At 37.9% G+C, this 26846-nt stretch overlaps 1 protein-coding gene across 1 annotated transcript in view; it reads right to left on the bottom strand.

Annotated features, from left to right (window-relative positions):
• The window catches only part of TMC1 (transmembrane channel like 1), a 180833-nt gene that overhangs the window by 34270 nt on the left and 119717 nt on the right, over positions 1 to 26846 (bottom strand). The window contains exons 11-14 of the mRNA XM_023213110.1: positions 17100 to 17244; positions 16150 to 16344; positions 13041 to 13220; positions 12754 to 12915 (exon numbers count right to left, since the gene is read on the bottom strand). Coding sequence (XP_023068878.1) covers positions 12754 to 12915; positions 13041 to 13220; positions 16150 to 16344; positions 17100 to 17244 — 682 coding nt within the window. The remainder of the gene's footprint in view (positions 1 to 12753; positions 12916 to 13040; positions 13221 to 16149; positions 16345 to 17099; positions 17245 to 26846) is intronic.

Genomic DNA, 26846 nt, shown 5'->3' with positions numbered 1-26846 from the left:
ATTTCTTATGGGTTTTCTAGTTTATTTGCATAGGGGTGTTTATAGTATTCTCTGTTCGTTGTTTGTATTTCTGTGGGATCAGTGGTGATATCCCCTTTGTCATTTTCTATTGTGTTTATTTGATTCTTCTCTTTTTTTCTTCATTAATCTAGCTAGTGGTCTATCTATTTTACTAATTTTTTCCAAAAAACAAACAAAGCTCCTGGATTTGTTGAATTTTTTAAGGGTTTTTTGTGTCTCTATCTCCTTCAGTTCTGCTCTGATCTTGGTTATTTCTTATCTTCTGCTAGTTTTGGGGTTTGTTTGCTTTTGGTTCTCTAGCTCTTTTAGTTGTGATGTTAGGATGTTAATTTGAGATCTTTCTAGCTTTTCGATGTGGGCATTTAGTGCTATAAATTTCCCTCTTAACACTGCTTTAAGTGTGTCCCAGAGATTGTGGTACATTGTGTCTTTATTCTCATTAGTTTCAAGGAACATCTTGATTTCTGCTTTCATTCCATTATTTACTCAGGAGTCGTTCAGGAGCAAATTGTTCAATTTCCATGTAGTTGTGTGCTTTTGAGTGAGTTTCTTAATTTTGATTTCTAATCTGACTGTTGTGTTGTCTGAGATACTGTGTTATGATTTCAGTTATTTTGCATTTGCTGAGGAGTGTTTTACTTCCAATCATATAATCAATTTTAGAGCAAGTCCAATGTAGTACTGAGAAGACTATATATTCTGTTGTTTTTGGGTGGAGAGTTCTGTAGATATCTGTTAGGCTCACTTGATCCAGAGCTAAGTTCATGTCCTCAATAACTTTGTTAATTTTCAAATCATGTATTTTAAATGGGTGAACTATATTATGTGTAAATTGTAGCTCAACAAAGTTGTTTTAAAGGTACAAAAAATGCTATGCTCTAATAGGAAATATGTGTTTTTTTAATTTCCAAAACAGTGTATGTGGTATGAACTCATTTGTTAACAGAGACCCTATGTATATATACATATTATGTGTATGTATTTCATAACATGTATATGAAAAGAAAAAATATGGAAAATTAGAAACTGGTTATGTCAGTTGGATTCAAATTCAGGTGGGCTTAAATTTATGTGCAAAGTGCGAAGTGTGTGTGCTATGGATTACAAGGGAAGTTCACTATTTTCCCATATGGCAACAGGCAATAAATATAAAAATAGACATACAATTACACATTTTCATGATAGCTCATGTTTGCACTTCCCTTTCTGTTCCTTCTCAGTAATTCATGCCCTACAGCTGAAGACATTGAACATCTAACAGGATATATTTTGCCAGAAGTACTAGTGCTATTCCATCTGAGAAATCTTTTGGTTTTTATTTCCAGCTACGTATATAGACTCCCCTCTAAAGTAACTAGTGAATAAGAATTATCTCTTAAGGTAAAGGATCATTTAACTAGGAGTTGTTAGGTTGAATTCTAGCTTCACACCTCAGAACAGTGTTTCCTAAATCCTGTGCTGTCATGTACAATCTTCACAAACCTTGCCATATCCAAGTACCATGTGAATTATTACTTATCTGATATTTCTTTTAACTTTAATATAGTTTATTTTTATGAGGTATTGTTACTATTATGGAATGGAATTATAAATGGAAGATGGGCATATCATCTGCCATAAATATGTTAGCTACAAATAAATACAATGCAAACAAAAAGTTAATTGAAACTTAAGTATGTAAATATAAGAGACAGCCTCAGCTTTGGTTCCCCCTTTCCCCTGTGACAAGGGCTTTTAAGCAGTAGCAGTTTTGGGGATGTAGTATCAGAGAACAGGAGAGGGGAATGGGAAGAATAAAACAGCAAAGGAGAGAAAGTCTCTCCACCAAGGTGTGTTACAAGCTATCACTATTAAGGTAAGTGGGTCTTAATCCTTCTGGGGACCCACTTAGTAGACATATAGAATAAGCCTCAGAATTGCCCACTCAAGAGACAGAAGAGGGGCATATTTATCCACCAGCTCTCATTTCCCATTAGTTAAGGATGGCCCCATAGAGTATTAATGCTCCATGTGGTGACTGCAGAGAATGCTGGGGTAAAGGTGAGAATATGTGTGCACAACAGTCTAGATGCCATCAGGTAACAGCTACAGGCAGTTATTTGCTGCAACAACCGGAGTAGAAAAGTGGAGCAAGAGAGTGAAATGTTTCTGCGTAATCTGAAAGTTTCTGCGTAATCTGACCCCTGCTTAACTATCCATATTCTTTTTTGCATTTCTCTTCCCTTTTCTGTGTTTATATTTGTCTTTTCTGGTCCAGCCTCACTGGCCTTCTTTTAGACCCTCAAACTTCACACTTCTCCAAGCCACAGGGCCTTTGTATTTGGTCTTACTCTACTCAATCACTCTTGCTACACCTGTTTCTTGACTCAGTTTATGCCAGCAACTATGCATCCCTACAACATCACTAATTTAGCAGTCTCTCTCAACTCCCTGACAAGCATAAACTCCCTATAAAAAGTTTCAAGGATCTATGCATTTCATCCCTGTAGTGCTTGTTACCATGGTAAATTTACAATTTTTGACCCATATTTGTTCCCCAGTGTATCTCTAGTATCTAGCACAATGCCCAGCAATTACTGTGCACTCAATAAATACAAAATGAATGAATGATTGATAGTATTCCTGTGATTATTTTTGGACACAATTTTTTCTCCTTCATACTCTTTATCTCCTTTCCCGTCCTGAAGCAGTTCTTTGTATGTATGTATGTATGTATGTATGTATGTATTTAGAGACAGGGGTCTTGCTATGTTGCCCAGGCTGACCTGGAACTCCTGGACTCAAGCAATCCTCCTGTCTCAGCCACCTGTGTAACTGGGACTACAGATACATGCCTCCATGCCCGCCCTTTCCAGGCAATGTTGAGCTCAGATTCGAATAACTAGCATCAATTAGAGGAAGGCTATGAGGGATATTTTTAGGTTTCTACTGCCAGGTCTAGAAGACTTCTTCAGGTAAGAAAACATTTCAGAGTGGTTTGGAAGTCCTCTACATCCTCTTAAGCATCCTCATCCCAAAGGTTGAAATTCTATTCTTTCCCAAGCAGCGATCTAACTTTCACATAAAATATCTGAAGAGGATTCAAACACCATTGTTGCAGAAAGTCAGGGACCCCGAATGGAGGGACCAGCTGAAGCCATGGCAGAAGAACGTAAGTTGTGAATATTTCATGGACATTTATTAGTTTCCCAAATTAATACTTTTATAATTTCTTATGCCTGTCTTTACTGCAATCTCTGAATATAAATTGTGAAGATTTCATGGACACTTTTCACTTCCCCAATCAATACCCTTGTGATTTCCTATGCCTGTCTTTACTCTAATCTCTTAATCCCATCATCTTTGTAAGCTGAGGAGGATGTATGTCACCTCAGGATCCTGTGATGATTGTGTTAACTGCACAAATTGTAGAGCATGTGTGCTTGAACGATATGAAATCTGTGCACCTTGAAAAAGGAACAGGATAACAGCAATGTTCAGTGAACAAGGGAGATGGCCTTGGACTCTGACTGCCAGTGAGCTGGGCAGAACAGAGCCATATTTCTCTTCTTTCAAAAGCAAATAGGAGAAATATCACTGAATTCTTTTTCTCAGCAAGAAACATCCCTGAGAAAGAGAATGCAGCACTGAGGGTAGGCCTATGAACAGCCCCTGAGGAGATGGCTGTCTTTTACGGTCGAAGCCGAAGGGATGAAATAAGCCCTAGTCTCCTGTATCATTCCCAGGCTTGTTAGGACAAGGAAATTCCCACGTAATAAATGTTGATCAGACAAGTTGTCTGCTCTCAAACCCTGTCTCCTGATAAGATGTTATCAATGAAATTACGTGCCCGAAATTTCATTAGCAATTTTAATTTCGCCCCGTCCTGTGGTCCTGTGATCTTGCCCTGCCTCCATTTGCTTTGTGATATTCTATTACCTTGTGAAGCATGTGATCTCTGTGACCCACACCCTATTCGTACACTCCCTCTCCTTTTGAAAATCGCTAATAAAATCTTGCTGGTTTTACGGGTCAGGGAGCATCATGGAACCTGCCAACATGTGATGTCTCTCCCAGACACCCAGCTTTAAAATTTCTCTCTTTTATAATCTTTCCCTTTATTTCTCAAACCAGCTGACACTTAGGGAAATAGAAAAGAACCCACATTAACTATCAGGGGTGGGTTCCTCCAATACATTGTATTAAAAATTTTAAATGTTTATTCATATACCTTAGGAAAAATATATTTTAAAAGAAAGGGAATCCAAAAAATGGTAGCCCAGCCAATCTCAAGGATATCATCCTAGTTCCTTGTATGCTTGTCAGGATGGGGAGCACAGCCCCCACACAGGCCTCCTGCTAAACCCCACACTCTGCACCTAAAAACTTTGCACACATGACATTAGTTAAAATGCAGCTTTGATCAATAAAGCTAAAGGAATAATTTATGAATAGGTGAAGGGAAAACAATAGGCAAGGAACATCATAAAGGACCACCAAATATAGACATTGCAGGCAGGAGTTTGGGGAGTATGTGCTGATGCTAACTAGGGGACAATTTAGCGCTGTGAACAAAGACACAAACTCTGTAAGCAGACTATGTAGGCTAAATTAGGGCTCCTGTCATTGACTTTCTCAGAGATCTTGAGCAAATTACCTAAGTGTCAGTCTTCTCATGTATAAAATGGGAATAATAATATAATGTTTCTCAGAGTGAAATGTAAAAATTTGGGGAGGAAATACTTGGCACATTAGCCATTGTTGTGGTTATCTTCAGCTGTTGCTTTCTCCCCTTCCCCAAAGTGGAGACCTCAGAATATAGCTTTAAAGAGGAATGTCTCTGCTGCCCACCTATCAAATCCAGTGGGGATGAAACTGAATGATTTCTTGGGAATCTACAGAAGTAAAGAAGCAATCACATTATCCTATATTCAAAACAATAAGTGCTTTTAGTCTCATAGCATCCTTGGAGAGAATCAAAGCAGAGGGTATCCATGGAGGAGAAGAGGAAACATCTGCAATACTCTCACAGAACAATGAATTAGGGTGCATATCTAACATTACATGCAAAGCAGCTGCCTTTACTATTTCTGTAGGCATATTTTTTAAGCAGTTAAAGAATAGAAATTTTAGATGCATGGATACAGATAGTGATCTCTTAAAGGCCAGACCTTACCACACTCAGATTTGTTAGGTCCTATATGTTCTTTTTGTTCCCAGAGATTCCATCTGCCTAATCACCATTCCAGTCAGAACCACAACCCCTTTTCCCTTGGCCCACTTCTGCAGACTTTCCCACTAGAGCTTAATGCTTCCGTGGAGAAAGGAAGGTGAAAAATAAGGGGGAAATCCAACTACAAATGGCAGTAAGAAAAGATGATGAAGCAAGGAAAATCACTACAGACAGGTTTAAAAAAAACCTAGTTCCTGAAAGCTTAACAAATAAAGTAAAATAGAATTCCCAATTATACCATAATTTTTGTACTCAGTAATTAATGATATATGTCTAACATTATACACACTTCCCTTATTTTTTTCTTTCACAGCTGAAATCTTGATTGGCTTAAGTTTGATGAGCATCTGATTGAGGCTGAAGATATGATTTACATATTTGTTTAAATTATATGAATTTTATAAAACTAATGCTAGTCTTTCATTTTTTATGTTATCTTACAAAAAATGCAGTAAAAAATTATTCAAATAATTTCACAAAGACTACATTCAGAACTAAACTGAACTGTTGTGTAATATACAGAATCTTTATGACAAAGGCTGTTCTCAATGATAATTTGAAACCCCAAAATCACTTTATGGGCTACACATTAGGAATATCGATTCTAACTACATAAAATCATAAAAGCTTTTCAAAATATAAATTGGATTTGTAAAAAATAAGAGATCAGAAGTAGATTTTTTTCTTGAGTTTTGTTTGGTTTTATTTGTCTTGGTTTCCCTTAAGGGATGGAAAGCCATATGAAACATTATTTCTTTTCTCTGATAAAGTATGGCTAGTTTTGGGCTGGGGTTATTTACAAAATCATCGTGAAAACAAATGATTTAAAATAGTATTGTATTTCTCTTAAGGGAAAATTATTTGACAAAAATTGACATTACTAAAATTTCTTAATGTGTACTCCCCAAATAATCTATCTATGTAAAAAAAAAAACTTTTTTTTTAGGCTTAGTAGTACATGTGAAGCTTTGTTACATAGGTAAATTTGTGTCAAGGGAGTTTGTTGTACAGATTATTTTATTACCCAGATATTAAACCCAGGACCCAATAGTTATCTTTTCTGCTCCTCTCCCTCCTCTCACCCTCCACCCTCAAGTAGACCCCAGTGTCTGTTGTTTCCTTCTTTGTATTCATGAGTTATCATAATTTAGCTCCCACATAAGTGAGAACATGCAGTATTTGGTTTTCCTACATGAGTTTGCTAAGGATAATAGATCAATTTTTCTGCACCAGACATGATCTCATTCTTTTTTATGGCTGCATAGTATTCCATGGTGTATATATATAATTATATATAATATATATGTTAATTATATATATATATGTTATATATATATTATATATAATATATATATATTATATATATATCCTATCCAATCTGTCATTGATGGGCATTTAGGTTGATTCCATGTATTTGCTATTGTGAATAGTGCTGCAAAGAACATTTGCATGCCTGTGTCTTTATGATTTATAGTCCTCTGGGTATATACCCACTAATGGAATGGCTGGGTTGAATGATCTGCTTTTAGCTCTTTGAGGAATCGCTATACTGCTTTCCACAATGGTGGAACTAATTTACACTCCCACTAACAGTGTATAAACATTCCTCTTTCTCTGCAACCTTGCCAGCATATTATTTTTTCACTTTTTACTGCTAATCATTCTGACTGGTGTGATATGGTATGCCATTGTGGTTTTGATTTGCATTTCTCTAATGATCAGTGATATGGAGCTTTATTTCGTATGCTTGTTTGCCGAATGTATGTCTTCTTTTGAGAAGTGTCTGTTCATGTCCTTTGCCCACTTTTTAATGGGATTCAGGTTTTTTTCTTGTAAATTTGTTTAAGTTCCTTGTAGACTCTGGATATTAGACCTTTGTCAGATAGATAGATTGCAAAAATGTTCTCCCATTCTCTAGGTTGTCTGTTCACTCTGATGATAGTTTCCTTTGCTTTACTGGAGCTCTTTAGTTTAGTTAGATACCATTAGTTAATTTTCGCTTTTGTTGCAATTGCTTTTGGCATTTTTGTCATGAAATCTTTGCTTGTGCCTATGTCCTGAATGATATTGCCTAGATTTTTTTCTAGGGTTTTTATAGTTTTGGGTTTTACATTTAAGCCTTTAATCTTATCTAGAGTTAATTTTTGTATATGGTGTAAAGAAGGGGTCTAGTTTCAATTTTCTGCATATGGCTAGCTAGTTCTCCCAGCAACATTTATTAAATAGGGAATATTTTCCCCATTGCTTGTTTTTGTCAGGTTTGTCAAAGATCAGATTGTTGTAGGTGTGTGGTTTTATTTCTGAGTTATCTATTCTGTTCCATTGGTCTATGTGTCTGTTCTTGTACCAGTACCATGCTGTTTTGATTACTGTGGCCCTGTAGTATAGTTTGAAGTCAGGTAGAGTGATTCCTCCAGCTTTATTCTTTTTTCTTTGGATTGTCTTGGCTATACGAGCTCTTTTTTGGTTCCACATGAATTTTAAGATAGTTTTTTTCTGATTCTGTGAAGAATTTCAATCTTGGTGTAATGGGAATAGCACTGAATCTACAAATTACTTTGGGCAGTATGGCCATTTTAACAAAATTGATTCTTCCTATCCATGAGCATGGAATGTTTTCCCATTTGCGTGTGTCCTCTTTGATTTCCTTGAGCAGTGGTTTGTAGTTCTCCTTGAAGAGGTCCTTCACTTCCCTTGTTAGCTGTATTCCTAAGTATTTTATTCTCCTTGTAGCAATTGTGAATGTGAGTTTATGCATGATTTGGCTCTCTGCTTGCCTGTTGTTGGTGTATAGGAATGCTAGCAATTTTTCACATTGATATTGTATCCTGAGACTGATGAAGTTGCTTATCAGCTTAAGAAGCTTTTGGGCTGAGGCAATGGGGTTTCCTAGATATTGGATCATGTCATCTGCAAACAAAGATAATTTGACTCCCTCTTTTCCTATTTTAATATCCTTCATTTCTTTCTCTTGCCTGATTGCCCTGGCCAGAACTTCAAATACTATGTTGAATAGGAGTGGTGAGAGAGGGCATCCTTGTCTTGTGCTGGTTTTCAAGGGGGAATGCTTTCAGCTTTGTCCATTCATTATGATTTTGGCTGTGGATTGTCATAGATGGCTCTTATTATTTTGAGGTATGTTCCTTCAATACCTAGTTTATTGGGAGTTTTTAACTTGAAGGGTGCTGAATTTTATTGAAAGCTTTTTCTGCATCTATGGAGATAAGCATGTGGTTTTTGTCTTTATTTCTGTTTATGTGATGAATCACATTTGTTGTTTTGCATATGTTGAACCAACCTTCCATCCCAAGGACAATGCCTACCTGATTGTGGTGGATTAGCCATTTGATGTGCTGCTGGATTTGGTTTGCAAGTATTTTGTTGAAAATATTTTTGAATTGATGGTCCTCATGATATTGGCCTGAATATTTCTTTTTTTGTTGTGTCTCTGCCAGGTTTTGGTAGCAGAATGATACTGGCCTCATAGGATGAGTTAGGGAGAAGTTCCTCCTCCTCCTCCTCAATTTTGTGAAATAGCTTCAGTAGGAATATTGCCAGTTCTTCTTTGTACATCTGGTAGAATTCAGCTGTGAATTCATCAGGGTCTGGGCTATTACTGGGTGGTGGTAGCCTATGTCTCTTTGTAGGTCTCTAAGAACTTGCTTTATGAATCTGGGTACTCTTGTATTGAGTGCATATACATTTAAGATAGTTAGGTCTTCTTGTTTAATTGAACCCCTTACCATTATGTAATGCCCTTCTTTGCCTTTTTTGAACTTTGTTGGTTTGAAGTCTGTTTTTGTTGTGTGTGTGTGTTTTGTTTTTTGTTTTTTGAGGATTTTCTTGAAATTGGGAAAGTAACCCCTGTTTTTTTCTGTTTTCTCTTGGTTGGCAGATTTTCTTCCATCCCTTTATTTTTAGCATATGGGTGTTATTAAGCATGAGATGGGTCTCTTGAAGACAGCATACGATTGTGTCTTGCTTTTTTATCCAGCTTGCCACTCTGTGCCTTTTAAATGGAGCATTTAGCCCATTTACATTCAAGATTAGTATTGATATGTGTAGATTTAATCTTGTCATTGTGTTGTTCACTGACTATTATGCTGGCTTGTTTGTATGGTTGCTTTACAGTGTCACTGGTCTGTGTAATTAAGTGTGCTTTTGTATTAGCTGGTAGTAGTCTTTCCTTACTCTATTTAGTGCTCCTTTCAAGATGTCTTGTAAGGCAGGTCTGGTAGTAACAAATTCCCTCAACATTTGCTTGCCCAAAAAGTATCTTATTTCTCCTTTGCTTAGGAAGCTTAGTTTGGCTGGATATGAAATTCTTCGTTGAAGGTTTTTTTTCTTTATGAATGTTGGATATAGGCCCTGATCACTTCTGACTTGTAGGGTTTCAGCTCAGACATCTGTTGTTAGCCTAATGGAGTTCTCTTTGTAGGTGACCTACCCTTTCTCTCTGGCTGCCTGTAACGTTTTTTCATTTTGACCTGAAAAAACCAGACAAGTATGTGTTTTGGGGATGATCTTCTTGCATAGAATCTTGCAGGAATTCTCTGTATTTCCTAAATTTGACTGTTAGCAAGGACTGGTAGCAAATTTGCCTCTCTAGCAAGGTTGGGGAAGTTTTCATGGACAATATCCTGAAATATGTTTTCCAGGTTGTTTGCGTTCTCCCCCTCCCTTTCAGGGATGCCAATGATTCATAGATTTGGCCTTTACATAATCCCATACTTCTTGCACGTTTTGTTCTTCCCATTTTATTCTTTTTCCTTTATTTTTATCTGACCGTCTTATTTCAGAGTCAGTCTTCAAGTTCTAAGATTCTTTCCTTAGCTTGGTTTATTCTACTGTTAATACTTATGATTACATTGTGAAATTCTGGTATTGTTTTATTCAGCCTTATGAGACCTATTAGCTTCTTTTTTTATACCAGCTACTTTGTCTTTAAGCTCCAGTATTGTGTTATTGTGATTCTTAGTTTCCTTGGATTGGGTTTTGCCATTCTTCTGAATCTCAATGATCTTCATTCCTCTCCATAGTCAGAGTTCTATTTCTGTCATATCAGCTAGCTCAGACTCATTAAGAACTCTTGCTGGAGAACTGGTATGGTTGTTTGGAGGACATACAACATTCTGGTCATTTGAGTTACCAGAGTTCTTGCATTGGTTCTTCCTCATCTCTGTGTGTAGGTGTTCCTTTGAATGCAATGTAGATTGAATACAGTCAATAGACATCTTTCCTGGAAGTTTTCATAGGGCCAGACTTCACGCAGGGTCTTTATTTGAAACTGACAACTTGTCTTTGGTTTCAGAGGGAGGTATGTTAGTGAGATATTTTTGGTGTTGAAGCTTTGGGGAATGTGATCCGGTAGGTGGCACTTAGGCATATTGGTCAGTTGGTAGACTCTTGTTTGGTTGTGTGGCTCCCCTGCTTCCTCACTGTTGTAGGCATGTTCCCTCTCAATACTCTGAAAGTGTAGATTTCTTTCCCTGTTGAGAGCTGGCTATAGATTATGACTCAGCACTCCCGGACTGCCCCTTCAGCTCTGGGGCAATCTCAGTATTACGTTTCTTCTCCAACTTGGCGGCAGCAGAAGAAGATACCTTAGCATGGTTATGGCCAAGGGTCTTTTGCTTGTCTCCTGGGGGCTACACCCCATTGAGATGTAGGTCAGCAATTACTCCTTGCAATTAGCCCAGGATGGATAGTCTATGTTGTAGGTCCAAGCTCGGGTTCCCTGTCTGATGACAATCAGAAGATGGGGGTAGGTAGGACCTGTGAGAGACAAACTGGCCTTCTCTCCTGGAGTCAACTGCAGCTTGTTGGAGGTATGGATGAGGCACTTAGAGTCTTTGTTCCTTTGTTAGTCCAAGGGTTCTAACAGTTCTACTGCCTTGCCTTGAAGGCAAGGGTTCTAACAGTTCTACTGCCTCTGCCTTGCAGAGGTAATGGCAGAGAGGCTTTCAGTTGCCCCTGGGGATCCTGTCCAGGGAGTTAGAAAACTGCTACTTGATCGATAACTCTGGCAGAGTGTAGCTGGAGGTCTGGAGGACCTGTCTGGTGAGGAGATATGGGAATGGGCACCCATTAAAAGTCTGGTCACTTTTTCATAGGGCTGCTGCAGTATATTGGGACCCCACATCAGTCCCTAGTCACTTCAGATGTTTTATTATCTGGAGGTAGCAACAATGAAGGCTATGAAACAGCAAAGATGGCAGCCCGCCCCTCCCTCTGGGAGCTCCATCCCAGAAATGTACAGACCCGTTGCTGGCCCAAACACACCTGTAGGAGGTGGTTGGAGACCCCAGTTAGGAGGTCCTACTCAGTGAAGAGGAATGGGATCAGAGACCCACTTGAAAAAGCAGTCTGGCCACGTTTTCATAGAGCAGCTATGCTGTGCTCAGGGTCTGCTTCAGCCCCTGGTTGGCTGGGAGTCTCTGAAGCCTGAAGGATGGAATGGCCAAGTCAACCACACAGCAAAGATGACGGCCCACACCTTCCCCCAGGAGCTCTGTCTCAGGGAGGTGTAACACTTCTACCAGTGACTGGCTGGAGTTGTAAGCCAGTGGGTTTTATTCTGTGAGGTGCTGTGAAGTGGGGCCTGCAGACTGTCACTGGATTCAGCCCCTTTTCTAAGGGGTGTGGTTGGGGGGTTCTAACCTCTTGTTTTGCCGGAGGTGTAGCTACTTTTGACAGGAAGCCCGAAAAGGAAAAGCCCAGGTATCTAAAGCTCCCGGGTCTCTGCATGTGCTTAAGTGGCTGTTCTGCTGAGACTCCACATAGCTCTGTGTGTCAGACTGAAGGCCCAGGTGGAGTTGGTTCCTGAGGGGATCTCCTGACACAAGGTTCCAAAGATCCACGGGAGTAGCATGGGTTCCCAAGGTCATGCATTCACTCACAACTTCCCTGGGCAGAGGACGATCCCTTGGCTTCATGTCACTACCAGGTGGGGTGTCACCCTGCCTTGCTTTTCTCTGCTCTCCGTGGGTCAAGTTGTTTCCTTGATTAGATCCAATGCATGTACCTGGATGTTTCAGTTGAAGGTGCTATATTTACTCACCCCTTCTATTCCTCTCCATGAGAGCCAAGCACTTTAGCTGCTTCTATTCTGCTGTCTTGGCCACCCCCAAGACTCTATTTTTGTTTGTTTGTTTTGTTTTGTTTTACAGCAAACAAGTAACACTAAATAGAGCTTCATTTAAATATCTGCTTTGGCCTGTATCTAAATCGAGTGCTTTAGTATAACACAGATAGTAAACATCTCTTTGCACCATTTTCAACTGTCCTTCCTTTATATACAACTGTAAAGGGGGCATACAAATAGTATTTACCTCAAAGGATAGATTTGCAAAAGCATGAGATAATATACCTGAAATTCAGAGCCAGCACACAGCCAACATTCAACAAACCTTAACTATTTTTACCAATAAGCAATTTTTAAAAAGACAGTCTTATGGAAGAGATATTGACTCTCTTTTTTTAATCTACTAATTGCCATACACTTCTGTTGGGGGCATTACCTGTCCCACCATTGTTTCCCAGCAAGGTCCTCGAGGTACATCTGCAGGGTGAACAAAAAAGGGTGGTCCAGTGCTATTTTCAGAGAATGATGCATTGTAGGCCTTGATCATATTGGCTTCCCAAAGGGTAATATTGGCCTTTACTAGCTTCTCCTCTTCAATCTAGAAAGCAAAAAGATAGAAACGAAAAGGAAGACAATAGAGATTTCAAAGGCATTTTTGGCAAGCGTGAGACTAGGAATTGAACAACACTCTTATGGCAAGGACAGTCCAGAAACAAGGCTTACCTTGTTGTTAATCTCATCCATTAATGCAAGAATAAATACATACAAATTGCCTAAAAGAAGAGCAAAAATGCGTCCCAGTAGCCATTTCAAAGCAATGAGAGGATGGTAGTCTTCTAATTCAGCAAATAAGTCAAACAATGTTGGACAGAACATCCCGAGGAGGGACATAACCATGTTCATCTACAAGGAGGCACAAGGGAGAAACTAAGTTAATGGTGTTTAAAGTTATTATTGCTTTTTGCCAGAATTTTGGAAGATAATACAAAATCAGCATGCTATAATTTTAGACTAATGTAAAGAAAATTTGGCAGATCCTGTGCAAGCTTATACAAGGCTTCTTTGATCTTTTTTAAGACCAAAAATGACTATTTTAAGCATGTTTAGAATTTGATCTCAATAAAATGACAAGGACAATATTCAACTCACATTCTCAGGATAGGCATGTGACTGAGTGTGTGTACGTGCCAGTAGTAACAGTCTGTTTCCTGGTATAGTGAAGACGGCAACTTACATCAGTCTCTACACAGAGAACACATATTGTTTTATGTGGTAACTGATTCTGATATGGTGACGCACTTCACAAGATTTCCAAAAGAAATGGAAAATGATCAGCTTGAGGAGGAGGTTCAAACTGAAAACTCTAATGTGACAATCATCAGCATATGGGCTAGTTTAATCAGTTAGAATGGATGAATTCCCTGAGATGGGCCTACACCTAAATATTGAATTTTGACAAACATAAACTTTTAAGGCCAAAAAAATGAGTTTTATTAAAGGAAACAGAAGACATTCAGAGAAACAAATGGAGAACACCTGACATAATGTTATGGAAGCCAACATAGAAAACTTTCAAAAGTGAAATAAGGGACTATAATTTCAGAGACAAGGGAATAATGCAGGGGTGGGAAGAGGAGGGAGAGAGGGAGAAGACAGAATAGAAACATGAAAAGTAGGAAACATGTGCTTCTTATTTCCTGGATGTTTGGCAACCTTATGATGATATTATTTGGCTAAAGGAAGTCAATAAAAAGAATCCAAAACACGTATTAATTTTCTAATGGGGAAATACCGATTTTAGGTAACTCTGGTGACTATCTCCTTTCCCAAATACCTGAATCAAACTATCACCACCAAACATTTCCTATTTTCTCCTGTGGACTTTGTGGTGTGAATAATTACAATAACTACCAGGCTATATTTAGAAAACAATTGCTATGAGATTTTTGTCATTTTTATTAAAATATTATATAAGTATGACCAACAGGATCCAAATCTCAGCATGCCATAATACAAAATCAGCATGCTATAATTTTAGACTAATGTAAAGAAAATTTGGCAGATCCTGTGCAAGCTTATACAAGGCAAATTTAAATTTGGTTTCATCAAATTTGTAAAGTTAATCATGAATCTCCATTATTACCTTCATTGGCCCCTAGGACTCAGAGGGTCCCTAAAATAGATGTTAAAGAGGTTCTTACAAAGAATAGTTATTTTATTGATAATCAACTACCCATCCTTTAGTATGGTTTATTTGCACAAAAACATAACCAATATAAATAATGGACCAAAGCTGCACGATAATGTTGCCTCCATGTACTATTACAATTATGAGATCATTTTGAAAGCAAACTTAGTAAATGCTTTGAGGTGTTCCTCCATTTTTCATTTTAAATAAATAAAATCCCTCTACTAAATGACTTATATTTTACAAGTTTTTATGACATGACTGTATATGAAAGTCTTTAAAATATCTAGTCCCATCTCTATTGGTACCACTTCTGAAATACTTAGAATGTTATTTGGAATCTTTTTCTGTAAGTAGATTATATCATTTGCTGTCCAAGATTTTTTAGAAAATTCTGTGCTTATGAAGACATATTTTAATTCCTTTGATCTATACTGTTCTGCAAAAGTTTCAGTGTGGGAAGTCTACACTTCCCACAGCCTAAATCTGCACATACTTTGAAAATGCCCAAGCTCAAAATGACATCACATCATACACACAAACATTTTATGAACGGGAACAGACTCTAGCAACAACTCATGACCAACGATTTTCTCATACTAAATGATCTACGTCTAACCTCCTTTCTCTGATCCACTAAATGGGCAGATACTCTAAAGGGAAATTGTGGTCATAATGTTTAATTCCTGGAAAAGAGCTGGCCTTCTTCATTTGAATAGCATTTAGAGGAAGAAGAAGTAAGGTACAGGGCAAGAGGAAATGGAGATGGAGATACTGCAGTTAGGCTTCTAATGAAAACAGAGGGAAGCCCAGACATGCCCAAAGGTGGAGAAGAAATCTGAGTGTTTCCAATAAGATTCAACATAGGAATCAGTGGCTTTATCATGGCTGCTTCAAAAAATTCAGGCGGCCGGGCGCAGTGGCTCAAGCCTGTAATCCCAGCACTTTGGGAGGCCGAGACGGGCGGATCACGAGGTCAGGAGATCGAGATCATCCTGGCTAACACGGTGAAACCCCGTTTCTACTAAAAAATACAAAAAACTAGCCAGGTGTGGTGGCTGGTGCCTGTAGTCCCAGCTACTCGGGAGGCTGAGGCAGGAGAAGGGCGTAAACCTGGGAGGCAGAGCTTGCAGTGAGCTGAGATCCGGCCACTGCACTCCAGCCTGGGTGACAGAGTGAGACTCCATCTCAAAAAAAAAAAAAAAACAAAAAATTCAGGCAACAATTTGATCTTTTAATGACAGATGAAGGATTTGCAGAGAAAGCAACAAGAACCTTGGACTCGAAGTCAAGACTCCTAGGTTCTCACCCTGACTCTTCTCCTAACTCTGTGACCATAAACATATAATGCAATCTCTTTATATTCATCATTCCCATCTGCAAAACATAATGATTGGCCTATGCGTTTTTTAATATCTTTTCTGACTCTAACTTTCCATCATGTCACAAAATGAAAAACAGACAGTCCAGATTTAGAAATAAGACTAGAATGGAATGGAAATAAGCAACAGGGTTGGTTAACTGTAAGGGCAGGATAGGTGAAAGGTAAAGTGTGGCCTTTTTAAATGTTCCCTCAAAGAAACATAACCCACAAAAGAAACAAATGTCAGGTTCTAAGCACATAAAAAGCATGCAGAGACGAACTTCATTTTTTTCCCACCACCCAAGGGTGTCAGGATCTTGCTGTGCAAATTCCTGGGATCGCTTCACAGCCCAAAAGATGAGGTATCCACTCCCTCCAAGTGTTAGAAACACGAAGAAGTTAGCCAGAAACCTCAGGAATCTGATCAAGTGGACGTTTTCTTCTACTTGGGCTGCTTTTTCTTCTGTGATAGCTTCCTGTATCCATGCAAACGAACAAACAAACAAACAAAAACCCAAAATAGAATATCTTAGCTACATTTTAAAAGTATCAAAACCTCAAAAGTTATTTTTACAATCATCAGAATGTAAGGAATGACAATGTAAACTAAACCTGAGATTCTACAAACTAGGTGAATACTGCCAACAAATGATGGTAAGTAAGAGACAGAAGGAAGAATTCTTGCAAACAAACGGTGATTGACCTGATATTAGGGTAGTCTTCATTCTAAAAATCTTCATTCCAGTGAATTTTTTTTTTCCCAAAGAGTGATCAGCAGCTAGATTTATTGCGAAGTGCGAAAGAACAAAGCTTCGACAGCGTGGAAGGGGACCCAAGCGAGTTGCCCTCCAGTGAATTTTTTTTTAAATACTACAAAATAATGTTTTAGGGTCACTTAAATATTATGCTTATTCCTGTAAATAATTAGTGAACATTGTTCTAGTTTTTAAAATAACTTATTCTATTACTCATGGGTCCTGTTTCAATCCAGTAACATCATTTTATTACCAGATTTAGAGAAGAGAAGTCTTTAAGGGATAATAGTGCTGTTGTGGGTCATGGAAGATTTTCCAGTTATAATCAGAACCATGGCAAGATCCTGGTAGGCAGAAATCATGAGTTAATCTTTGATGTAAATTGTCAAGATACTGCACTAGCTGGACCAGATGGAACGCCTCCAATTTTACTCTTAGAAATACAAATAGCAGGCTTTTGAAGTTGGTACATCTACCTTAAAGTTCATTGTGATAGAATTAAATTTGTTGTCTGCCGTCTCAGGATTGCCGATCAGGTAGTCCCAGCTAGTAAAGACCTTCCAGCTGAAATTGAAAGTGTTGTCATCTCCACCTCCATCATCACCAATGTTTTTGGTCATTCTGTAAAAACAGGAAGTTTAACCCAGCAGCCAGAAAAAATGAGATAAGGGGAATAGAGAGCAACAAAACATGATCATGAGTGTTGAAGTGGAGAAGCAATAGCAAAAAGACATATATTTTATAACAAGTTTGTTCTAATGACCAGAAAATCATTTCTTTTTAAATTTTATTTTTGTTCAAGTGTTTAAATCATTCACTTTCTTTTTTTTTTTTTTTTTTTTAGATATGGAGTCTCACTCTGTTGCCCAGGCTAGAGTGCAGTGGTGCGATCTTGGCTCACCGTAAGCTCCGCCTCCCGGGTTCACGCCATTCTCCTGCCTCAGCCTCCTGAGTAGCTGGGACTACAGGCACCTGTCACCACGCCTGGCTAGTTTTTTGTATTTTTTAGTAGAGATGGGGTTTCACTGTGTTAGCCAAGATGGTCTCAATCTCCTGACCTCATAATCTGCCTGCCTTGGCCTCCCAAAGTGCTGGGATTACAGGCGTGAGCCACCATGCCCGGCCAAATTATTCACTTTCTAGGACTTCAAGATTAATAAAGTACTAAGCACTGAAGAGTTGAATAATTCAACATGTATACAAAAACATATTTTTATGTGTTTTGTTAAACTGAGATCACTAGTTCTTAATCTTTGGTAAGATAAGAATTTCTTTAAGAATATGATGAAAATTATTGAGTCCCTCCCCAGGGGAAAAGAAACACATGTACTGACTTTTACCTTGCTCCACACAACTTTAGTTGGCTCCCAGACCGTCTGAAGCCTCTGGATGGACTAAATCAAGCGAATAAACTCCTATGCAAATTTTAATTCCCCCTAGAATCTCCTCCCAAATAGAGATTACATTGAGTACATTAAATTTCCATCTACTCTAAAATTCTTGAACAAAAATCAACATTTTTATACAACCTTAATGCCAAGTGGTTTTATATGTATATATATATATATATATATATATATATATATATATATATATATATATGTGATTCTATATATTTTTAAATCAGTGATTACATATGTGTGTATATGTGTGTATGTATGTGTGTGTGTATATATATATATATATTTGCTTGGAGAGCTTAAAATGCATTTACTCACAGCTTTATTTTAGTGGTTAGAGATCTATGTCCTATTTACTCCACTTCCTTTTTTCCCTTTCACTATAAATAGCAAAATTAAAATTTCATATGACACAAATTATAAAATGGTCCCATAAGGTTTTGGTTTTTAAAATATTATAGTCATATAAACCCCAAAGAAGAAAGGGGCACAATGACATAAAGCTGATATTGTAGGTTGACAGGTGTCTCTAGATCATCTACATTCCCCCACTATCAGCCACACTTATCATGGAGGCTTATACATTTTAAATAGGCTAGCATGTAAGGAAAAATAACTACAGACCATTATTCCTTTCATCCGTCTACCACCTTACCCTTTGCAAATGGTGATTGTGTGTGCTTTCACATTTGTTCTCTTTAAAATCTCAGCAGAAAGTCAAAGTAGTTACTCTCCTTTTTACAGATGAGGAAGCTGAAGCTCAAAGGCATGAAATAATTTTCTGGACATTATCTAGCAGTGAACCACAGAGATAAGTCAAGGGCTCAGATTTTCTGACTTTGCTCCAGTGCTCAAGCTAGGACACCATGACATATAAAAAGCCATACAAAATGCCTTTTTTTTTTTTTCAGGTCAAAAAGAGTTGAAAGCAGACATTCCCTATGGTTTAACCTAGGAAGAAAACAATTTGATTAAAATGCCACTGTCCAATTTTTGCACTGTCATTGAGCCAAGGGAAGGGCTTCAAGTAAAAATGGCTATTTGGCAGATAAGTTTTGAATGGAGTTTTATCACTGGCAAAGTTTTGACCTGAAGACAGCCTCCCAGGGAAGGGAGCCTGAACTGGATGAGCAGACTGGGAATATCTAACATGTGGGAAATGGTGTGAAAAGAAGTGGAATACTGAAAGGAATAAGGAAGGCTGCCCAAGACAAACCTGCTTGCAACACATTTTTATTGAGATATGGCCGCGATAGCTACAAGCTCTACTCTTTGTCTATAGAGCAAAATACCAACAAATTTATGAAAACTGCTCATTTTTTAAGACTGCTATCATTTTCAACCACCTTATCTGAGAAGCAATCTCAATACATCATTTACCTTGCCAGGGGAGGTAGCAAAGGCAATTCTACCATATATGTTGTTGCCTAAGGTTTTTATACTGAATTTCTTGACTTAGACCACAAGTTTGTAACTCCATTTATACCCTGAGGTCATTTGGTTATTTCATGGGTGCATATGGAGGTTTTTAACAAATCAAATGAATGCCTCTTTAAATCCTAAACCAACAGGGTCACTATAATGTAGCCTCTGCTAAAAGGAAAGTTGAGAAGAGGAAGGGAATTGAGAGACAGGTAGGAAACAATTTTCTAGAAGCCCACAGGATAAGACCACACGAGAAAAAGAAAATTACTGGAAAAGCGATACTAAACAACATGTGGACTCGTTCTCTCTTTTCCATGGTTTTAGTTACTTGTGATCAATTCATGGTTCCAAAAATATTAAATGGAAAACTCCAGAAATAAACAATTCATGTTTTAAGTTTTATGATGTTTTGAGTACTGTGATGAAATTCCTCACCTTCCCACTTCATCCTGCCCAGGATGTGAATTCCCCCTTTGTTTAGTGTGGATGCATCCTGTGGATATAAGTAAGAGTGTACCCATGTTGCTAGTAGTCGTCTCAGTTATCAGACTCACTATTACAGTAGGGAAATGCTTGGGTTCAAGTAACCCTTATTTCATGTAATATACTCAAAGTGCAAGAGCAGTGATGCTGGCAATTCAGTTATGTCACAGATAAGACATAAAGTGCTTCCTTTAAGTGAAAAGGCAAAAGTTTTTGATCTAATAAGGAAGGAAAAGAAAATCATACACTGAGGTTGCTAAGATCTACAGTAAGAACAAATCTTCTATCCATGAAATTGTGAAGAAGGAAAAAGAAATTAATGTTAGTTTTGCTGTTGTACCTCAAACTGCAAAAGTGATGGTCACAGTGTGTGATTAAAATTTAGTTAAAGCGGAAAAGTCATTAAATTTGTGGGTAGAAGACATGAAAAGAAATGTGTTCCAACTGACAGCAATAGAATTTGCTATCTATAGTTTTAGGCATCCACTGGGGGTTTTAGAACATATTCCCTGAAGGCAAAAGGGTGCTACTAATTTAAATTATTTTTCCCCAGATAATTGTTTTAATTATTATTTTTTTCTTTCCAATTTTTATTTTGGGTTCAGGGAGTGCATGTGCAGGTTGCTTACATGGGTAAATTGCATGTTGTGGGGGTTTGGTGTACCAATTATTTCATCACTCAGATGGTGAGTGTAGTACCCAATAGGTAGTTTTTCAATCCTCACCTTGCTTCCACCCTCCACCCTCACATAGGCCCTGTTGTCTACTGTTCTTTTCTTTGTGTCCATGTGTACTCAATGTTTAGTTCCCATTTACACATGAGAATATGAAGTATTTGGTTTTCTGTTCCTGCATTAATTCTCTTAGGATAATGGTTTCCAGTTTCATCAATGTTGCTGCAAAGACATAATTTAATCCTTAATTCCTTTTTATGGCTGCATAGCATTTCATGGTGTATATATAATACATTTTCTTCATCCAGTACACTGTTGATGGACGTCTAGGTTGATGCCATGTCTTTGTTGTTTTGAATAGTGCTGTGGTGAATATGAGGACATGTGCATGTGTCTTCACAGTAGAATGATTTCTATTCCTTTGGTATTTACCCAGTAATGGGATAGCTTGGCTAAATGGTAGTTCTGTTTTAAGTTCTTTGAGAAATTTTCAAACTGCTTGCCACAGTGGCTGAACTAACTTACATTCCCACCAATAGCATCTAAGTGTTCCCTTTTCTCCACAGTCTTGCCAGCATCTGTTTTTTGTTTTTCTGGGTTTTTTTTTTTTGTAACAATAGTCATTTAGACTGGTGTAAGATAGCATCTCATTGTGGCTTTACTTTGCATTTCTCTAATGATTAGTAATGTTGAGTAATTATTTGTATGCTTAATGGCCGTGTGTGTCTTCTTTTGAGAAGTGTCTGTTGATGTCTTTTGCCCATTTTAATGGTTTTTTAGGGTTTTTGTGTTTTGTTCTTGCCAGTTAGTTTAAGGTCCTTATAGACTTATAGACTCTGGTTATTAGACTTTTCTTGGATGCATAGTTTGCAAATATTTTCTCCCATTCTGTAGGCTGTCTGTTTAGTCTGTTGATAATTTCTTTTGCTGTGCAGAAGTTATTTAGTTCAATTAGGTCCCATCTATCAATTTTGATTTTTATTGCAATTGCTTTGGGAGTCTTCTTAATGAAGTATTTGCCAGGGCTGATATCCAGAATACTATTTCCTAGGTTTTCTTCAAGGGTTTTTACAGATTAGTTTTAAAAACAAAAAATTTATAGTTTTAGATTTTACATTTAAGTCTTTAATCCACCTTGAGTTGATTTTTGTATATGGCGAAAGGAAAGAGTCTAGCTTTGATGTTCCTCATAGGACTATCCAGTTATTCCAATGCTATTTATTACCCAGGGCGTCCTTTCTCCATTGTTTATTTTTGTTAACTGTGTCAAAAATCAGATGCTTGTAGGCGTGCAGCTTTATTTCTAGATTCTATAACCTATTCCATTGGTCTATGTGGTGGTTAATATTAGGTGTCAACTTGATTGGATTGAAGGATGCCTAGATAGCTGGTAAAGTATTGTTTCTGGGTATGTCTGTGAACGTGCTGCCAGAGGAGATTGACAGTTGAGTCAGTGGACTGGGAGAGGAAGACCCACCCTCAATGTGGGTGGGTACCATCTAATCAGCTGCCACAGTGGCTAAAACAAAGACGGTGGAAGAAAATGGGGTAAGCTGGCTTGCTGAGTCTTCCGGCTTTCATCTTTCTGCTCTGGTGGATGCTTCCTTCCATCCTCCTGCCCTTAGACATCAGACTCCAGGTTCTTTAGCATTTGGACTCTGGGACTTACACCAGTGGTTTGCCAGGGGCTCTCGGGCCTTCAGCCACAGACTGAAGGCTACACTGTCAGCTTCCCTGTTTTTGAGGTTTTTGAACTCAGACTGAGTCACTCTTGGCTTCTTCCTTCCTCAGCTTGCAGATGGCCTACCATGAGACTTCACCTTGCTGATCATGTGACCCTTTCTCCCTAATAAAGTTCCCTTTCGTATATACACATATCCTATAGTTCTGTCCCTCTAGAGAGCCCTGACTAATACAATCTATGTGCCTGTTTTTCTATCAGTATCATGCAGTTTCAGTTACTGTCGCCTTTAGCATAGTTGGAAGTCAGGTAGTGTCATTCCGATGCCTCCAGCTTTTTTTTTTTTTTTTTTGGCTTGTGATACATTTGGATATTCAGGGTGTTTGGGTTCCATACGAATGTTAAATGGTTTCTTCTAATCTGTAAAAAATGTCATTTGTATTTTGATAGGAATAGCATTGAATCTGCAAAGTGTTTTGGGCAGTATGGTCATTTTAATAATATTGATTCTTTCCATCTATTAGCATGGAATTTTTCCATTTGTTTGTGTCATTCCTGATTTCTTTAAGCTATGTTTTGTAATTCTCATTGTAGAGATCTCCCTGGTTAGTTATATTCCTAGATATTGTATTCTTTTTGTGGCTATTGTGAATGAAATTGCATTCCTGATTTGGCTCTCAGCTTGGAAAATTCTGGTGTATAGAAATGTACATTGGTTTTGTATTCTGAAACTTTGCAGAAGTTGTTTATCAGATCTAGGAGCCTTTGCGCAGAGACTATGGGGTTTTCTAGGTATAGAATTATATTGTCCACAAAGATAGATAATTTGGCTTCCTCTCTTCCTATTTGCATGCTTTTTATTTCTTTCTCCTGCCTAATTGATCTGGCTAGGACTTCTCATACTATGTTGAATAAGAATAGTGAGGGTGGGTACCCTTGTCTTGTTCCAGTTCTGAAGGGTAATGCTTCCAGCTTTTGCCTGTTCAGTATGATGTTGGCTGTGAGTTAGACATAGATGATTCATTATTCTGAGGTATGTTCCTTCAATGCCTAGTTAGTTCAGAGTTTTTAACATGAAAGGATGTTGAATTTTATCCAAAGCCTTTTCTGCAACTATTGAGATGATCATATAGTTTTGTTTTTCATTCTGTTTATGTGATAAATCACATTTATTTGTGTATGTTGAACCAACTTTGCATCCCAGGAATAAAGCCTACTTCATCATGGTAAATTACTTTGAGAGTGCTGGTGGATTTGGTTTGCTAGTATTTTATTGAGGAGTTTTGTATCTATGTTTATAAAGGATATTGGCCTCAAGTTTTATTTTCTCATTGTGTCTCTGACAGGATTTGGTATCACAATGACGCTGGTCTCATGGAATGAGTTAGAGAGGCATCCCTCCTCCTCAAGTTTTTGAAATAGTTTCAGTAGGATTGGCACCAACTCTTCTTTATACATCTGGTAGAATTTGGCTGTGAATTTGTCTGATCCAGGACTTCTTCTGGTTGATAGGCTTTTTATTACTGATTCAATTCTAGAATTTATTATTCGTCTGTTCAGGGTTTAAATTTCTTCCTGGTTCAATCTTGGGAGGTTTAATGTTTTCAGAAATGTATCCATTTCTTCTAAGTGTTCTAGTTTGTGTGCATAGAGATGTTTGTAATCATCTCTGAGGGTTTTCTGTGTTTCTTTGGGGTTGATGGTAATGTCTCTTTTGTCATTTCTGATTGTGTTTATTTGAATCTTCTTTTTTCTTTATTAATCTAGTTAGTGGTCTATCAATCTTATTTATACTTCAAATAGACAACTTTTGGATTTATTTATCTTTTGCATGGCTTTTTGTGTCTCAATTTCATTCAGTTCAGGTCTGATTTTGGTTATTTCTTGTCTTCTGTTAGCTTTGGAGTTGGTGTGCTCTTGTTTCTCTAGTTTCTCTACGTGTGATGTTAAGTTGTTAATTTGAGATCTTTCTAAGTTTTTGATGTGGGTGTTAGTGCTATAACTTCCCTTTTAAACTGCTTTAACTGGGTCCCAAAGATTCTGGTATGTCATGTCTTTGTTCTCACTAGTTATGAAAAATTTCTTGATTTTTGCCTTAATTTCATTGTTTACCCAAAAGTCATTCAGGAGCAGGCTATTCAATTTCCATGTAATCATGTGATTTTTAGAGATTCTCTTAGTATTGATTTCTATTTTTACTGTGCTGTGATCCAAGAATGTCGTTGTTATGATTTCAGTTTTTCTTAATTTGTTGAGGATTGCTTTATGGGTGAGCATGTGGTTGATTTTATAGTATGTGCCATTTGCAGATGAGAAGAATGTATATTCTGTTGTTGTTGAGTGGAGTGTTCTGTAGATGTCTGTTAGGTCCATTTGGTCATGTGTCAAGTTTAGGTCCCAAATACCTTTGTTGGTTTTCTTCCTCGATAATCTGTCTAATACTGTCAGTAAGCTGCAGAAGTCTCTCACTATTATTGTGTAGTTATCTAAGTCTTTTTGTAGGTCAAGAACTTATTTTATGAACCTGGGTGTTCCAGTGTTGGGTACATATACATTTAGGACAGTTAAGTCTTCTTGCTGAATTGAATCTTTTATCGTTATGTAATCCCCTTCTTTGTCCTTTTTGATTATTGTTAGGTTAAAGTCTGTTTGGCTTTAAATAAGAATAGCAAGCTCTTCTCTTTTTGTTTTCTGTTTGCTTGATAGATTTTTATCAATCTCTTTATGGCTTGATAGATTTTTATCAATCTATTTTGAACGTGTGGGTGTCACTGCATGTGAGATGGATCTCTTGAAGACAACATACAATTGGGTCTTGCTTCTTGATCCAGTTCGCCGTTCTGTGCCTCTTGAATGTGGCATTTAGCCCATTTACATTTAAGGTTAATATTCATATGTGAAGATTTGATCCTGTCATGGTGGTGTTAGTTGGTTGTTATGTGGACTTGTTTGTGTAGTTGCTTTATAGTGTCAATGGTCTATGTACTTATGTGTGTTTTTGTGGTAGTTGGTAACAGTTTTTTATTTCCATGTTAGCACTTCCTTAAGGACCTCTTGTAAGGCAAGTGTGGTGGTAATGAATTCCCTTAGCATTTGATTGTCTGAAAAGGATTTTATTTCTCCTTTGCTTATGAAGCTTAGTTTGGCTGGATATGAAATTCTTGGTTGAAATTTCTTTTCTTTTAGGATGCTGAATATAGGCCCCAATCTATTCTTGCTTGTACAGCTTCTGCTGAAAGGTCTGCCATTAGTGTGATGGATTCTTTCTATAAGTAGCCTTTCCCTTCTCTCCAGCTACCTATATTTTTTCTTTTGCATTGACCTTGAATGCAATGTATTCTGAGGGTTATGTATCTTGGGGATAGTCATCTTGTATAGGATCTTGCAGGGGTTCTCCAAATTTTCTGAATTTGAATGTTGACCTCTCTAGTGAGGATGGGGAAATTGTCATAGGCAGTACCCTCAAATATGTTGTCTAACTTACTTTCTCTCTCCCCTTCTCTTTCAGGTATGTCAGTGAGTCATAGGTTTGGTCTTTTTACATAATTATATATTTCTTGGAGGCTTTGTTCATTCTTTTTTATTCTTTCTTTTTTATTTTTGTCAGACTGAGTCAATTTGAAGAACCACTTTTGAGCTCTGAGATTCTTTCCTCAGCTTAGGCTGTTCTGCTACTGATACTTCCAATTGTATTATGAAATTATTGTAACAGGGTTTTCAGCTCTATCAGATCAGCTTGGTTCTTTCTTAAAATGATTACTTTGTCTTTCAGCTCTTGTATTGCTTTACTGGATTCTAGGTTCATTGTATCGGGTTTTAACTTCCTACTAAATCTCAGCAATCTTCATTGTCATCCAGACTCCGAATTCTATGTCTATCATTTCAACCATCTCAGTCTGATTAAGAACCATTGCTGGGGAGCTAGCATGGTCATTTGGAAGTAAGAACACACTCTGACTTTTTGAGTTGCCCCAGTTCTTTTGCTGGTTCTTTCTCATCTGTGTGAGCTGATGTTTCTTTAATCTTTGAAGTTGCAATTCTTTGGATGGGGCTTTTTGCTTTTATATTCTTTGATGCCTTTGAGGGTTTGACTGTGATGTAAGTTGGGCCTAGTCAACTGGCTTCATTTCTGGCTGATTTCAGGGGACCTGGGCTCAGCTCAACACTCCTGGGCTGTGTGCTGTAACCCAATGGTATAGGACCAGGCACACAGCTTTGTTCTCTGGCCTCTCAAGGTTAAACACCTGATGTGCTAAAGGAGATGAGGTGTTTCCAGTCTGTTAACAACAATGCTCCAATGAGGGTTGCTGGCAAAAGTGCTTTGTCGGGGCAGTGGTAGTGGGGTGTATGCTCATGTGTCAGTGACAGCAGAGCAGCAGGGTCCATGCATGTCTGCATGTTGGCAAAGTAGAGGGAGGAGGCTACAGGCGAGTGTGTATGGATGCAGGCTTGTCTTCAGAAGCTCTCCAACAGTTGGGTAAGGTCTGCCAGCAAAGAAGCTATGGTGATGGCCTTTAAGAAGTGCCCCAGTTGGACATCCAAGCCTGTGCTGCAAGTGGG

The sequence above is a fragment of the Piliocolobus tephrosceles genome, chromosome 14 (genome assembly GCF_002776525.5).
Source record: "Piliocolobus tephrosceles isolate RC106 chromosome 14, ASM277652v3, whole genome shotgun sequence".
Lineage (NCBI taxonomy): Eukaryota > Metazoa > Chordata > Mammalia > Primates > Cercopithecidae > Piliocolobus > Piliocolobus tephrosceles.
Note: the sequence above shows the minus strand (reverse complement) of the source record. Positions and strands in the feature narration are given on the sequence as shown.